Source organism: Dipodomys merriami, unplaced genomic scaffold (assembly GCF_024711535.1).
Source record: "Dipodomys merriami isolate MVZ:Mamm:240054 unplaced genomic scaffold, mDipMer1.0.p SCAF_8, whole genome shotgun sequence".
Classification (NCBI taxonomy): Eukaryota; Metazoa; Chordata; class Mammalia; order Rodentia; family Heteromyidae; genus Dipodomys; species Dipodomys merriami.
Window position 1 is genome coordinate 52,966,280 of NW_027206401.1, and position 15,622 is coordinate 52,981,901.

Genomic DNA, 15,622 nt, shown 5'->3' on the forward strand with positions numbered 1-15,622 from the left:
TCCCAGCTCTCTTCTCTTAACTAGCTCTCTCTTTCTCACCTTTCCCAGATGCTCTCTCTCTGCTCTTTTCTAGCTCTTTCTCAGCTCTTTCCTTCTCTTCTCTTTCCCAGCTCTCCTCTCTTTCCCAGCTCTCCTCTCTTTCCCAGCTCTTTCTCTTTCTCAGATCTCCCAGCTCTCTTTCCCAGGCCTTTCCCCACCACGTGGAGGACCAAGATGGCCTGGTACCAGCCAGAACGATGAATAAACCTACCCCTTACCTGAAAAAAAAATGGTTCATGGTTATGCTGGTCGCCTTAGAATGGCCCTATTTGTCTTCATTTGGGTATAGGCCCAAAAGTGGAATTGATAGATCATAGGCAAGGTCTATGTGTAGAGGAACCTCCATACTGCTTTCCAGAGTGGTTGAACAAGTTTACACTTCCACCAACAATGCAGTAGGGTTCCCTTTTGGCCACATCCCCTCCAGCATCTGTTAGAATAATTAGAATAGAAATCTAATTATAGCCATTCTAACTTGGGTGAGGTGGAATCTCAATGTTGTTTTGATTTGCATTTCTTTTATGGATAGAGAGGTTGAGCATGTCTATTGGCCATTCTTATTTCCTCTTCAGAGAAGTCTCTCTTTAAGTGTTTAGCCCACTTATTTATTCGGCAGTTGTTTCTTTGAGGATTTGTTTTTGGGGGGATTTAAGTTTTTGAGTTCCAGGTATATGTTAGATATGAGACCCTTGTCTGTATGGCTAGTGAAGATCTTCTCCCAATCCACGGGCTTTCTATTGGTCTTAGTAGCTATGTCCTTTGCCATGCAGAAGCTCTGTAACTTCATGCAATCCCATTTGTCCAACCTTTCTTTGATTGGTTGTATTTCTGAGTCTTTATTAAGAAAATTTTGGCTTGTGCCAAGGAGCCCTCGAGTTTCTCCTATTCCTTCCGGTAATATTTTCAGGGTGTCTGTTTTTACTTCAAGGTCTTTGATCCATTTGGAGTACAATTACTTCTTGACACGTGGGGCTTGATTCCTCACCCTCCAGCAGCACGTGCTGCTCCCTTTGGAGGCGTGCCCCAGCCCTCCAGTGGCATGCCCCCTGGGGCTGTTACATCAGCTTCTTGATGCTCCGCCCCATCCAATCAACCTGACCCCAGGGCCATGGTAATTATTGGGCCCTGCTGATTATCTGGGCCTCATGGGTAATTTCAACCTCACCACCACTGGGACAGCACAAACCCATTGTGATATCACATTGCTGTGGTTATATCACAATCACATTGTGGCAACCCAAATCTATTATGACTTCTTAGCACAGTTGAAAAAACATGGCCTCTGTGACATCACAATCCTTTGTGTATCCATACCCTCATTGTGAACTAAGGACAATTTTGATCAGACATGACATTATAACATAATAAGCCCTTTGTGACATCATCACCAGTGTGATATCACAGTGTCGTTATGACAACATCAGCTCATTGTGATACCAGAAAACTACGATGACATCATAGCATTATGGCATCACATTGTCACTGTCAAGTGATAGACACCTTGGGAATGCCTTTTTTTTTTTTTTTTTTTGTCGGTCGTGGGGCTTGAACTCTGGGCCTGGGCGCTGTCCCTCAGCTCTTCAGCTCAAGGCGAGCGCTCTACCACTTGAGCTACAGCGCCACTTCCGGTTTTCTGGTGGTTTATTGGAGATAGGAGTCTCACGGTCTCTCCTGCCCGGGCTGGCTTTGAACCGCGATCCTCAGATCTCAGCCTCCTGTGTAGCTAGGATTACAGGCGTGAGCCACCAGCGCCCGGCGGAATGCCTATTTTTTGTAATTTTATTGCATTTCAAATGTGGCATAAATGTTGATACCAGAAACACATTGTGACCTCATATCCATGTTGTGACATCATCACTGCCTAGGCTGGGTTCAAGCTGCAATCCTCAGATCTTCACCTCCTGAGTAGCTAGGAAATCAGGCAGAAACCACTGGGACCTGGCCAACACATTTTCTAAGACCCCTCACACCCTAATCCTCTATGTTCTCAAAGCAAGATTCTTTGAGGCCCACCCAGCCCATCCTACATTAGGCCGTACACCCAGATCCAGCACTCACCATTCCAAACTTCTGAACTCTTCCCATTTTCTCATTACAGCACCTGAAGTCAAGCGAAGTCTCTGTAGAACAAAGGATCAGCATCCAAAGCCATCCAGACCACGCTGTCTGCTCCCACCTTCTGCTAACCACCATGCCCGCCCCTTCCCACCCCCCCACTTCTCCCCCCTCCCCCCCCCCAGCTCCTAATGAGACAGATCTCAGGCCAGGCCTGAGGCAGTGATGGCTACTTGTAATAACCGTGAGAGTGAGAGATTCCTCCAGGCACAAAGATAACAAAGGAGTTTTATTAGTGGGTCTGCAACTGCCCCATCCAGAGCTCTGTCAGAACTAGGAGCAGAGGCAACCTACAAGGGGCAGACTTTCCGTTTTTTCTTTTCCCCTCTTTCCCACCAGTGTCAGCTCTCTGCAGGCCCCCCAGCTCCCCACCAGCCTGTTCACCTCTCTGCCGGACCCACCCCGTGGGCCTCAGGCCCCTGTCCTCCAGCCCCTCTGCCCGCCCCGCATTGGCAGTGACTGGGGCCCTGCGGGACCCAGGACCATCCCCGGATGGCACCCGGCCGCACTCCAGCAGCACGCTGGACCTCAGGACTCTGGCCCTCTGGCTTCCCAGCTCTTGCCCCTCCCTTCTCCTGCCCCACCCCTGCAGTGCTCCACTCTGCTCCTCCTCCTCCTCCTAGCCTGTAGCTGCAGCTGCTTCTGCCCAGGACACAGGAAAACTTGCAGCCCTGAGAAAGTGTGCCAACACCTCAGTACCAGACAGACTAGCCCCTGTGTGGTCCTGCTCCAAACTTCACTGCCCTGCATCCCAGACAGGCTTGTCCCAGCTCTCACTGAATTCTCACAGTGTCTGCTCAAGCCAGCAGTCAGGGCCAGCAGTGATCAGCCGGGGAGCCCAGGAAGGAGGGGGAGCCCCAGAGGAGCCACGAGGTCAATAGAGGTAGAAGCTGTGGGCAGAGGTAGGAACACTGTAATGGGTTGTGTTCCCAAAGCTCATCTATGGACGCCCTCATCACCCGGTACCTGTGAATGTGACCTTATAGGGAAATGGGCTCTTGGCAGTTCCTGTTGTTACTGTTGTGCCCCTAAAAGGGGGGAATGGGGTCGTAGAAATGCACTCAGGGATGATGCTCTGCTCTCAGGTTTAGAAACTAAAACCTACGTGTCTTCATGGCGGGCATTTCTCTTACTTCCCCTTGTGTTTCCATCACCAAGGAACTGCCCCAGGCCTCCTTCCCGCCGGGAGGGGAGCCAATGCCATCACTAATAGCCCAGTGCAGTGAGCTCCTGTCTGTCCCTCTGCGAGCCTCACTTTGACAGTGACTTTGTGGCTGGAGGCTGCTCTCACTAGACACCTGACATGTGTACTCAGCCCTGCTCTCCATCCTGAGACCGGAACTCCTGTTTAATTAGCAGGTACCTGGAGGCTCCATTCTCTGTGGAAAGCAATCTCCTAGGAAGTGTGAGCACCTTGAAGAGAGAGATCCCTCCTATAGAAATGCAAATAGAAAAGGGAGTCTACAAACACTTAGCTACAGCTCTCTGCTGAGGCTGAGGTCTCTAAGGTTGCCTGTGGGTAGCAGACCACTCTGCATTCTCTTTTCTAAGCACGATGCTAATTTCAAAGTTTAAGAAACAAATCCATCTCCCCAGGCAAGTCCTTCATTTAGAGCTGAAGGGCCTGGATAATGCAACAATCTACATCTTTCCTGTAATTCAATAAAAATCACTTAGTTCCACCCTCAAAAAAAAACAGGGGAGGGGGCAGCTGGGAAGGTGGCTCAGTGGTAGAGCGCTTGCCTTGCATGCATGAGGCCCTGGGTTCAATTCCTCAGCACTACATAAACAAAAGAAAAGTTGGAAGTGGCATTGTGGCTCAAGTGGTAGGGTGCTAGCCTTGAGCTGAAATGCTGAGGGACAGCGCCCAGGCCCAGAGTTCAAGCCCCATGAAAGAAAGGAAGGAAGGAAGAGGAAGGAGGGAAGGAAGGAAGTCCTAGAACACACCATGCCTTGTAGCTCCTGAGGGAATATGGCCCAAAAGACACTGATTCCATGCTGCTAGACTTCAGACCTGTGACAAGCAGAAAAGGTCAAAAGCTATATACATATGACCAGATAAAATGTTAAGCGAAATGAACCCCAAGAGAGGGACATGAGTGTTTTTTTTTTCCTTTCTTGCTGTTGTTTCTATAAGGTACATGTGATTTTTTTTTTTGTTGCTTTGTATGTTCCTCCCCCACGGTATAACCCCTGTTTTCACTATATTTGATGTCGGTCTAATTTGGGGAGGGGAAGAGAGAAAACAAAATGCTAAATAGGGATACAGGTTGACCCACTGTAACAATGAGATGTACAAGACACTATGTCAAAAAACAACTTTTAAATTTAGGTGGAGATGGGAGGGTAGGGGGAGGGAGGAGTTGGGGAGGTGGGAGGAAAGGGATGGTAGGGGAAAAACAAAGGAGGAAGGCTGGGAAGGTGGCTCATTGGTAGAGCGCTTGCTTTGCATGCATGAGGCCCTGGGTTCGATTCCTCAGCACCACATAAGCAGGAAAAAAAAGCCGGAAGTGGCGCTGTGGCTCAAATGGTAGAGTGCTAGCCTTGAGCTGAAGAGCTGAGGGACAGCGCCCAGGCCCAGAGTTCATGCCCATGACCGGACCCCCCCCCAAAAAAAAAAGAAAAAGGAGGGGGTAACAATGCTTGATAGGAAATGTACTCATTACCTTACTTGTGTAACTGTAACCCCTCTGTACAGTGTCTTTACAATAAAAAATGTATTAAAAAAATACCCAGTCTGTGTGGTATGTCAGAGCAACCCTAGGGAAATAATACATAAATGTTCTGTTCTTTCCACTCTCTCTTTTCTCTTCCTCTCCCCTGGAGATGCCCCTGGGGTAGCTAGGGTCGTGCTTGTTTGCTTCCTCTGGAGCTGACACTCAAACAGCCATATTACCCAGCAGTCCTGGGTACAGGCAGCCCTGGAATCTGTTTCTGGATTGATTTATCATTTCAGGCCAGGAGTCTGTGTGGAGGGCCCTCCTCAGCTCCGAATCCTAGATAACAATGAGCTACACTGTAAGGTCACACAAAAAGCAGCTGCCCTCTGGAGCTGGATAAGTCCTTTCATGGATAAGTCCTCTGAGCACTGGCAGAGTGTAGGCAGCCATGGGACCCGACATGGCTGTATGTGACCCCAAGGTGCTTGGTTCTTACAGGGACTATTACCTGATGAGAATAGGAGAGTCCTGCCAAGTAGTGACTTCCATAAGAAAGGGCAATGGAGGGCCTGCACACAATCAGAAGCCCCTGGCAGGATTTGTCCAGCTTGAACAAAGCCATCAGAGTCATGAATGGTTCTCAACCAGGGTGCTTTGCTCCCCAGTTGATACTGGCAATTTAGGCAGACATGGCTGCTCTTCAGGCCTGGGCAGGCATTACTGACACCTAGTGCCCAGAGTTGGGAATGCAGGTAAACATCCTGCCCTGGCCAGCACAATCCAGGACAGCACATAAAGGACTCATAAACTGTGTTAATTTTGTAACCACCAATGTATGCTAAACTGTATTAAATCTACATAGTGGTTGTGACATTTCTTCTAGGCATCTTTATTTTCTAGTCTCATATCCTTCCTATCTGCTACTCTCAGTCTAATCATCTTGAACACATTTTAGTGTCTCTCAAATTGCAACTTTTTAATCAGTATATAACCTTTTAACAGAAAAGGCCTACAGACTCATTTCTTCTTGGAAACACCGCAGTGTGTCCACGGAGTCCAGCGGTCTTGGTGTGCTGGCCTCTGACTCGAAGGCTTCGTAAGTGGCACAGCCCTCTAAGGGCTCGAATCTTCTTCAGCCGCTCCAGGTCTTCATGGAGCTTATTATCCAGACCATGGGCCAGAACCTGGCTGCATTTTCCATCCTTTCCATCCTTCTGTGTGTTTAAGAACCAGTCTGAGATCTTATACTGTCGTGGATTCTGCATAATGGTGATCACACGTTCCACCTCATCCTCTGTGAGTTCTCTTGGTGAGGTCAATGTCTGCTTTCTCCAACACCACATGAGCGTATCTTCACTCCACACCCTTAATGGCAGTGATGGCAAAGGCTATTTTCCACCACCCATCGATGTTGGTGTTAGGTACCTGCAAAACGTGCTGGAACTTCACAGGAATCACTAAAGACATGGTGGCAGCACCAGCAGCTTTTTTATGTCGGTAGTGGGGCTTGACCTCTGGGCCTGGGCACCATCCCTCAGCCCTTCAGGTCAAGGCGAGCACTCTACCACTTGAGCCACAGTGCCACTTCTGGTTTTCTGAATCATTTATTGGAGATAAGAGTCTCACGGACTTTCCTGCCCATGTCACAATCCGCAGATCTCAGCTTCCTGAGTAGCTAGGATGACAGGCATAAGCTACTGGGCACCCAGCTGCAAATTGCAATTGTTATTCTTACATTGACAGCCTGTGAAGCTGCTGTGGATTTGGCAATATTATTATTATTATTATTATTATTATTATTATTATTATTATTTATTTTGCCACTCCTGGGGCTTGAACTCAGGGTCTGCACTCTATCCTTGAGCCTCTCTGTGCTCAAGGCTAGCACTCTACCTCTTGAGCCACAGTGCCACTTCCAGCTTTTTCTGTGTATGTGGTACTGAGGAATCAAATGCAGGGCTTCATGCATGCTAGGCAAGCACTCTACCACTGAGCCACATTCCCAGCCCTGGCATTATTCTTACAATGTCAAATAACTTCAGCAGTCATTACCTGCAAAGCCTTAATGTCTGAAAATACTAAAAACTATTCTCATAAACATACAAATCTCTATAACTGGATATTCCAAAAGTTGTATGATCTGAAAGTATTCTTCACCTACTAATTAGTATAGAATGACTGTTCATCCTTACTCAATAGCATGAAAATTGCCTATTTTCACGCTTTATCTTCTCTTTACCTCATTCTAACTCTATCAGCCTGATTTTTTCCCCACACTTAATTATTATAATCAGTTCACCTCACCTATCCAAGCAACCCTTAACATTAAAAAATATACTTTTCAATGCTAATTCTATTTCAGGTTCTAGTTATCATCATAATACATCCATGGTATTCATTTCAGATTGTGTTTTATTTGAAGCAACCTTAAATTCGACTCTGATAATCATTTCCCAAGAATGGAGTCAGACAGAATGACTTAACCTGTGCACATTCTCAGCTTCAGGTTGCCGTGACTCCATGTAGCCCATAGGATATGGTCTCTGCCTGTCTTCTATACCCTGGGTCCTGAGGTGGGGAGGGCGGTGCACACGTGCCTAACACGCCCTCTGGTGGGAATCAGTGCCCACCGCACCCTAGTGCTGAGGAGAGGACTGAGGAGGTGCACATGTGCCTAGCTTGCCCTCTGGTGGGAAGCAGCACTCACTGCACCCCAGGTCCTGAAGAGAGGAGGACAGTGTGCATACTTAGTGTGCCTTCTGGTGGGAATCAGCGCCCACTGCATCCTAAGTCCTGAGAGGGCTGGTGGACATGCCTAGGGGCCCTCTGGTGGGTATCAGTGCGCACTGCACCCTAGGTCCTGCTGAGAGGAGGCTGGCGGGCACACCTAGAACACCCTCTGGTGGGAATCAGTGCTCACTGCACCCTGGGAACTGAGGATTGGAGCATGGTGTGCATGCGCCAGGCAACCCTCTGGCGGGAATCAGCTCTCACTGCACCCCGAGTCCTGAGGAGGGTGACCTGTCAGAGCGACCCTAGGGAAATAGCACATAAATGTGCTGCTCTTTCCACACACTCTCCAGACCATGATGCCTCCCCCAAGGTCTCCCAACAAGTTTTTATGGAAAGCAGGGCCCTTCATAGGCCATAGCTACAGCAAGGTGGTCACTTGAGTCTGCCTGGCATTCCTGGCCTCATCTCTCCACCTCCTGGAACCAGTGGGGAAATTAGGACAAGAAACAGAGGGATAACTTTCTGAAGCTGGTGAGCGTCTACACTACTGATGCTGCATCAGCAGGATCCCAACCCTTAGGTCATTTGTACTTTGGAACAGCCAAGACGTCCCTTGTAAACTCAGTAGGGAAAGTGACTGAGGAAGGTACCTGAAGAGGCTGTTCCAGCTGGTCATGGCCTCTCGCCTGTGTCCACCAGGCCCAGGCTGGCCCTTTAAAAGGGGGGCGTGAGGATAGAACAGACTGTGTATCCACACCCTTCTTCTCAGAGAGGCCTGGGACAAAACCAGAAGGGGGAAAAGAAGGCTGGGTGTCAGGATGCTAAGGGTAGGGACTCTTCCCCATGGGGCTGAGGGCTGATGAGGGGCCTCCTGCTCCATCAACATGAGGGCCTCTGAACAGTGTGAAGTGACCCTGCTCAGGAGGCCCAGGCCCAGCAACAGTCAGCAACAGGGGCTTTCATCCACTTTTCTCAAAGTGCACATGAAGCAGCTGCCAAGTCAGAGTTCTAGAACTTTCAGGACAGCCTGCTGCCTGCCCAGAATGGGAGAGCCAAATGCCCTCTGAGTCTTCAAGCAGCCCACCCCTGCTGGGACTCCAGGAGGACATGCTGGGCAGACAGTCCCTTACACCATCCTTCTGAGCGCCCTCTTTGAGGGAGAAGGCAGGCCTACCACAGCCAGCATTCGTTCATTATCTGTTCCACATGTCTATGTAGACCATTGCTGAGTCCACTGACTAAACCACAGGTCTCTTGCATTTTCAGTGATGAGCCACTTGGAATAGAGCCCAAAGGAACTGTCATGGCATTACGTTGCTGAATTCCCACTACCTCCTACTGTGGAGGCAAGAGGACTGCAAGGTCTAGTACACTCTGGGCTATGTAGTGAGTTAGAAGTCACAGTGCCACTTCCTGAACTCTGCCCAGTCAACTGACAAGATGGCCTCAGTTATTTAAAAAATGTTTGTAGCTCAGTGGCTGAGCACTTTGTCTAGCAGGTGTGATGCCCTGAATACCACAGCAGACAGACAGGCCGGCCAGCCGGCCAACCAACCGACAGACAGATGATACATACATACATACATACATACATACATACATACATACATACAACACAGTTTGGTAGCTTTAATCTATGACACAGAAGCATAAAGCCTGCTTTCTCCCCTTGTGCTCCTCAGGTTTGGGTCTTAGGCTTGTCTTGTGAACATCAGAGCAATTACAAAGGAGAAATGTTACCAATGTCTTCTTTAGCTCCACTCCAGTACCCAAACAATGTGTTTCCTCCTTGAATCAATCAATTAATTATACAAAGGAGTTTCTTTCTGATAGTCACATAAATGCAGAATATGTTTTAATCAAATCCCCCTATGCTGAGTCCCCACGAACTTTGATCCTGTTATTTGCACAGCACCCTCTTCTTTATACCTCCTCCCTCCTGCTGATTCACCCACCAACAAAGTCCTTATTTTACATTCACACCTCATCATCATTATCATCATCATCATTTTAGATTTAGATTCTACATAAAAGCCAAAACGTGACATTTTGCTCGGGGGCTTGGCTTATCTCACTGAACATGATGGTCTCCAGTTCAGTTCAACCCAGGCCTCAAAATTGGGCTTTTGTCATTCAGAAAATTACTGTTTAGTATAAAAAAGCTCAAATTTCAGATAGCCATGGAAATGGGGAAATAGAATTAATACTGAGAGAATAATAAATTGCGTGCTATGGAAGGTTGGAGGAAATGCTTGGCTTCAGGTAGAGTACGGAGGGAAGTTAGTGGAAGAAATGGAAATGAATTGAGCCTGATGGAAAGTTTCAAACAGTATATGTAAAGAACTTCAGGACCCGGCTCCAGTTGCTCATACCTGTCATCCTAGCTACTCAGGAGGCTGAGCTCTGAGAATCACGGTTCAAAGCCAGCCCAGGCAGGAAAGTCCATGAGATTCTTATCTCCAATGAACCACCAGAAAACTGGAAGTGGTGCTGTGGCTCAAGTGGTAGAGTGCTCACCCTGAGCTGAATTGCTGAGGGACAACAGCTGGGCCCAGAGTTCAAGCCCCCCAACTGACAAAAACAACAAAACAAAACAAAACCTTCAAATCCCAATGGAAAGGTGACAGAGTAATCTGACTGCAACCCCAATGAGACCAAAAATCAGAGCAGTATCCAGTGCCAAGAATTAACTGAGGTAAGCAGGTTAGCAGTTTGTCCTGAGGCTTTCTTTTTGCAACATGTGTTAACCATGAGCCTCGCAAGGCCCCTCACGATCTGGGCTGTGGAGTCATCTTACACCGTCCTAGACACTGACTGTCCCCCTTCTTGTGCTGGCTAATTAACATCCAGTGTGCAGTGGGTGCTGGGCCAGACATTGTACAACTTCTATCACCACAGGTGATTTCTAGGATAGTACAATGAAGTTGGTGTCATCATTCCCATTTTTTTCATAGGAGGTCGCTGAAGCTGTTTTAGCAAACCAGTTGAGGCCACACATCAAGTAAGTAGCTGGTGCAGGTTTGTGTGATATCACAAGTAATTGCTCTAGTATCTGTCCAATTATTCTCTATTTTACTTACTTATCAAGCTCCATGTGGTCAGAAAACACATACAAGATCCATCAGATTTTTGTTGGTCAGACCTGCTTGTCTTAGTTAATTCTTGTCACCTAAGTTTATCCTGCAACATCTCGATGTTTCCATTAAGAAAAAGGCCCTAGGACTGGGAAGGTGCCTCAGTGGTAGAGCGCTTGCCTTGCATGCATGAGGCCCTGGGTTCGATTCCTCAGCACCACATAAGCAAAAAGAAAGCCGGAAGTGGTGCTGTGGCTCAAGTGGTAGATCACTAGCCTTGAGCTGAAGAGCTGAGGGACAGCGCCCAGGCTCAGAGTTCAGGCCCCATGACTGGACCCCCTCCCCCCCAAAAAAGGCCCTATACAGGCATTTTAAGGTATTTCATAATAAAGGCTGATAATGATCAATCTACAGAAATTCCTGGTGCAAAATAAAAGGACAAAGCCTACACATTGTCTACCAGGATTTTTGTGTCTTTTATGTCTTTTGTATTTTGAGCTCTTGAAATCCGCATGCTTGGCTGTGTTCATTTGCAAACCTCACTACAGTGTTATGGCTTTGATGAATGCTTTATTAAATTTTTATTGTTGTTATTGTGCAGAGGGGCTGCCATTTTATAAGTCAGGTGAGGAATACACTTTTTGAACAATGTCATCCCTTCCCTTGCTGCCTCCCAGTTTTTCCCTCCAGCCCCCACCCACAAGTTGTATAGTTTATTCCCAACATAGTATCTACTGAGTGCTGCTGCATTTGTGATGAATGCTTTTGAAAGCAAAGAACGTTCTACATTTAGCATGGAATTTTTTAAATTTTATTTTATTGTAAAGATGCTGTACAGAGGGGTGACAATTACATGAATAAGGCAATGAGTACATTATTTGTCGAGCATTGTTAACCCATCCTTTGTTGTTCTTCCAGTATCCCTTCCCTCCCCAGCTCCCTCACTCCTTCCCCCTGAAGTTGTAAAGGTCATTTCCAACATGGTTTGTTGGTATCATGTTGCAATGGGTCATCCTGTGTGCTTGTTTCATCATTTTGTTATTCCCCTCCCCCTCCCCAGATTCAGCAAATATATATACAAGATAGCATACTTTTTTTAAGGTGCTTGTAAGTAGAAAAATAAATCTACCTGAATGCTTGTCATATTTAAATATGGAAATAAAGCTAATCACTTGTCAAGTCCAACCCCATAAACTACAAAAAAAAAAAAAGCACAGTAAATGCATGAGTCATCACTTCACCTACCCCTTTTTTTTTTTTTGCCTGATTATGAAACATGGGGTTGAAATCACTCATGACAATTTACTCTATTTCCTATTGTCAAGTTCCATATCTACACTTGATGTGATAATGTTAAAACCCTAATTAAGTTTAGTGTCTTTTATTGCACATTTTTCTGCCAGCAAAGTAAGAGACTGCTATTGGAAATATGTAGTCCTCAAATGCAGGCTGTAATAAATAGGGTAAATGCCCAGAGATACTAGAAAATACTATATTTTGGCTGAACTGGTTTAGAAACAATTTAGTTGGAACAATGAGACATATTTATGAGGATTGGGATGCAAAGACAAAGAGAATCCAGCTGTATAAATGTCCTGCTTTTGCTATTTGAGCCAGAACAATACTGAGAAGACTTCTACATAGGCCAGTGTCTGGGGACACCACAGGGAGCAAAAGCAGAGACCTTCCCTGCTAGCTCCAGACAATGAATGTGCTCTAAAAATTGAGAGGATATCATAAAAAGACATGTATCCCAGAAAAGCAATTACTTGAAAAAAATGGCTCTTCCTGGAACAAAAGGTTTACCTCAAGGGATACACATTTGTGGCTGGACACATTCTATCTCCAGGATACACACGAGTTTTAAAGTACATGGCAGAAAGCATTCTTTCTTAAAAAGAAGGCCCAAGCATAATGGTTATTTATTTGAAGTACAGGTCCATCTCAGAGCCCCTGAGCCCATGTGGTAGCAGGGCAACACCAAGAGTGATTAGAACAAAGATACTAGCCTGTCTGCAGGACTTTAAGTCAGACCCACCTTCATCAAGTAAATATCCTGACATCAGTCAAACCCACCTTCATCATGTAAATATCCTGACGTCAGAGAGTCAGACCCACCTCCATCATGTAACTATCCTGAGGTCAGAGAGTCAGACCTGCCATCATGTAAATATCCTGCCATCAGAGAGTCAGACCCGCCTTCATCATGTAAATATCCTGCCGTCAGAGAGCCCGTGTGCATGCCTCCCTCGGGGAGGACCCTCCTGGTATAGTGTGTCGGTGCCCTTCTGCTTGTCTGTCTGTCTACTTGTCTGCTTGCTTACTTATTCAGTAAAGCTCTGCCAGGTTTTCTTCCCATCGAGACTTTTTCTTATACTTATACTGAGGTTGGAAGTTAAAAATACTGAATTCTTCATTAACCTAAGACAATATTCTTACTGCACATTTTCAAAGAGAGTCACATAAATAAATATCCTCTCTTCATTCTAGAAATAGGAAGAGCATACTTTGGGGGAGGTGGGGCAGGGGTGTCCTGGGACTTGAACTCAGGGCATGCTCAAAGTTAGCTTTCTACCACTTGAACCACAGCCCCATTTCTGGCTTTTTGATGGATTACTGAAGATAAAAAATCACAGACTTCCCTCCCCCACAGTATAACCCCTGCTTTCACTGTATTTGGTGTCGGTATAATTTGTGGAGGGGAAGGGGAAAAACAAATCGTTTAATTAGGGATACGGGTGGACCCATTGCAACAATGAGATGTACAAGTCATTATATCGAAAACGAACTTTACAACTTTGGTGGTGGGGGGGGCGGGAAGGATGGGAAGGGATGGGAAGGGGAAACAAAGGAGGAGGCTACAATGCTTGGTAAGAAATGTACTCATTATCTTGGCCATGTAATTGTAACCCCTCTGTACAGTATTTTCACAAAAAAAAAAAAATCACAGACTTACCTAGCTTCAAACCACAATCCTCAGATCTCAGCCTCCTGAGTAGCTAGGACTACAGACATGAGCCACTAATGCTTGACCATAAGGATGCTTTTTGAAGTATCCAAAATGAACAAGAAAGGAAAAATAACATTATGTATTTAAGATGTTTTTGGTTAAGGTTCTCCCCAAATTGTGTTAGTATTTCTTCTTTCAGTTCATAGTACCAAAACAGCAAAAACTTGTGGGGGAAAAATAAAAACCCAAGTCTCTCACATTCTGTGCAGATATTCCTGGATTGCAGCTTGCTGGAAAACTTTGCTCACAAATGGGACACATTCTGAGAAGAGACATCAGTGCTGTGTGAATATCAGTGTATTTATACAAATCTAGATGGTATTATGGCCCACTGCTCAGGGTAATATGTTTGTGCATTCCACTGCCGATGAAACAGCATTACATAAAAGTAAGGGATTACATGTTTTAGCTATCCTCCAGACACATATTTGTTCATTTATTTACACCAGAAGCAATGAACACAATGCTGAAAATAAACATGCATCAATTAAATAATGCATACTTACAAAAAAAAACTCTGTCCATTACAATTGATGAATGCAAACAGTCTTTCCATCTACCCTTAGTGCATCACAAGAAAAACAGGGAAGGAAAATAGTGAATTTAATGTTATTCAGCACCTTTAGTAAAGTCAAAATTTAATATCTCCATATATCAAAAACATTTGCATCTGTATCACCAAACATGTAAAGTTAGTTTTTTCCATTTTAACATGAAGTATTTACATTACTCTTCAGATGAATAACTTTTAACAACAGTTAAAAATTATCTAAATTCACAAAAGTATTGCATAAATTTAAACATTTAATTACTATGTACATACAAGGAAGTTTATGAAAAAGCTAAAGAAATGGAGTCAAAAGGTTCAGGCAACATTACCTTAACAAAATTCCAAACAAATCAAGGCAGAGGGAATTCAAAATTTTTTATATGCTGCTAATGTGAACACAAAAATTCCAGTAATAAAAGTCAATATGAGAAATGATGTTTAAACCAACAGTAGAAATATATTTTAATAGGCATGATACATGTGTAATAGCAATAGTAATGGTTTCATAGAAAACAGCCACAACATTGTCATGTATGAGCTACCTGGTTTGATGACAGGATAAAGGGATGTTTCAGGAGTAAAGAAGTTGATTTCAAAAATATATTTTAGCAGCCATATTTTATTTCCAGTTAAAACACAGTAAAATGTTAAAAGAAAAATTTATAGTTAGCTAAATAATACCCCAAAACTAGAAAATTAAAAATCCCATGCTATTCTAGCAATAACAGCCTCTAGTAGATGTAGTATGATGTAAGAGTCGTGAGAGCCAATAAGAATCAGATGTCCATAGGGGCTTAAAGTTCACTGAAATACATAGGTAGCAAAATGTATGAAAAAGTAATAGAAAAGTAAAAAGATAAAATTAAAAAAATATTGCACAGCCACATTACCTAGAAAATAAAGTTGATGTTTAAAAAGCTCTATGCACGGATGATATAAATTATCTTCCATATAAAAATGTATAAATATTTCTTAGAACTTATTAACATCTACATTTAACTATAATACATCATTTAAATCACTGTTGGATGAGGTAATTGTCAAGTCTCTAATAATGCTTTTATCCTACTGGAAATATTTGAGGGCAGCGACCAGAAAGAATTTCTCTAAAAATATTTCTGAATCAAGAACAGCTATATGAGCAGCTCTCCCAATGAGTGAATCCGCTGTATTGGGCAATGCATTGATGACGTTGTATCGAACCAAATTACAGTCTTTGCTTTGTAGAACTGGGCGAAGCAAGTTGTGGATCATTTCTGAATAGATCTGTCCTAGAGAGAAAAAAGAAAACAGAAAAAATATTACCATGAGTAATTGGAAAAAAGTATCAACTCTTAAGTAGTTCACAAAATTCAGTTACATTATTTCTACATAAAGCAGAAAGATACCTTTCAAAATTTAGGTTTTATTTTTCTTTAAGCTATCATTTTTTATTATTTTG

At 44.6% G+C, this 15,622-nt stretch overlaps 1 protein-coding gene across 7 annotated transcripts in view; it reads right to left on the minus strand.

The window, feature by feature from the left end:
* Nucleotides 1–14,048: 14,048 nt before the first annotated feature.
* Fam135a (family with sequence similarity 135 member A) overlaps nt 14,049–15,622 on the minus strand; it is an 80,273-nt gene continuing 78,699 nt past the window's right edge. For 6 of the 7 annotated variants that reach the window (XM_070010665.1, XM_070010663.1, XM_070010664.1 and 3 more), the window contains one exon: nt 14,049–15,452. In XM_070010665.1, coding sequence (XP_069866766.1) covers nt 15,247–15,452 — 206 coding nt within the window. In that variant the 3' untranslated portion in view covers nt 14,049–15,246. The remainder of the gene's footprint in view (nt 15,453–15,622) is intronic. The other variant, XR_011369385.1, reaches the window with a different exon arrangement.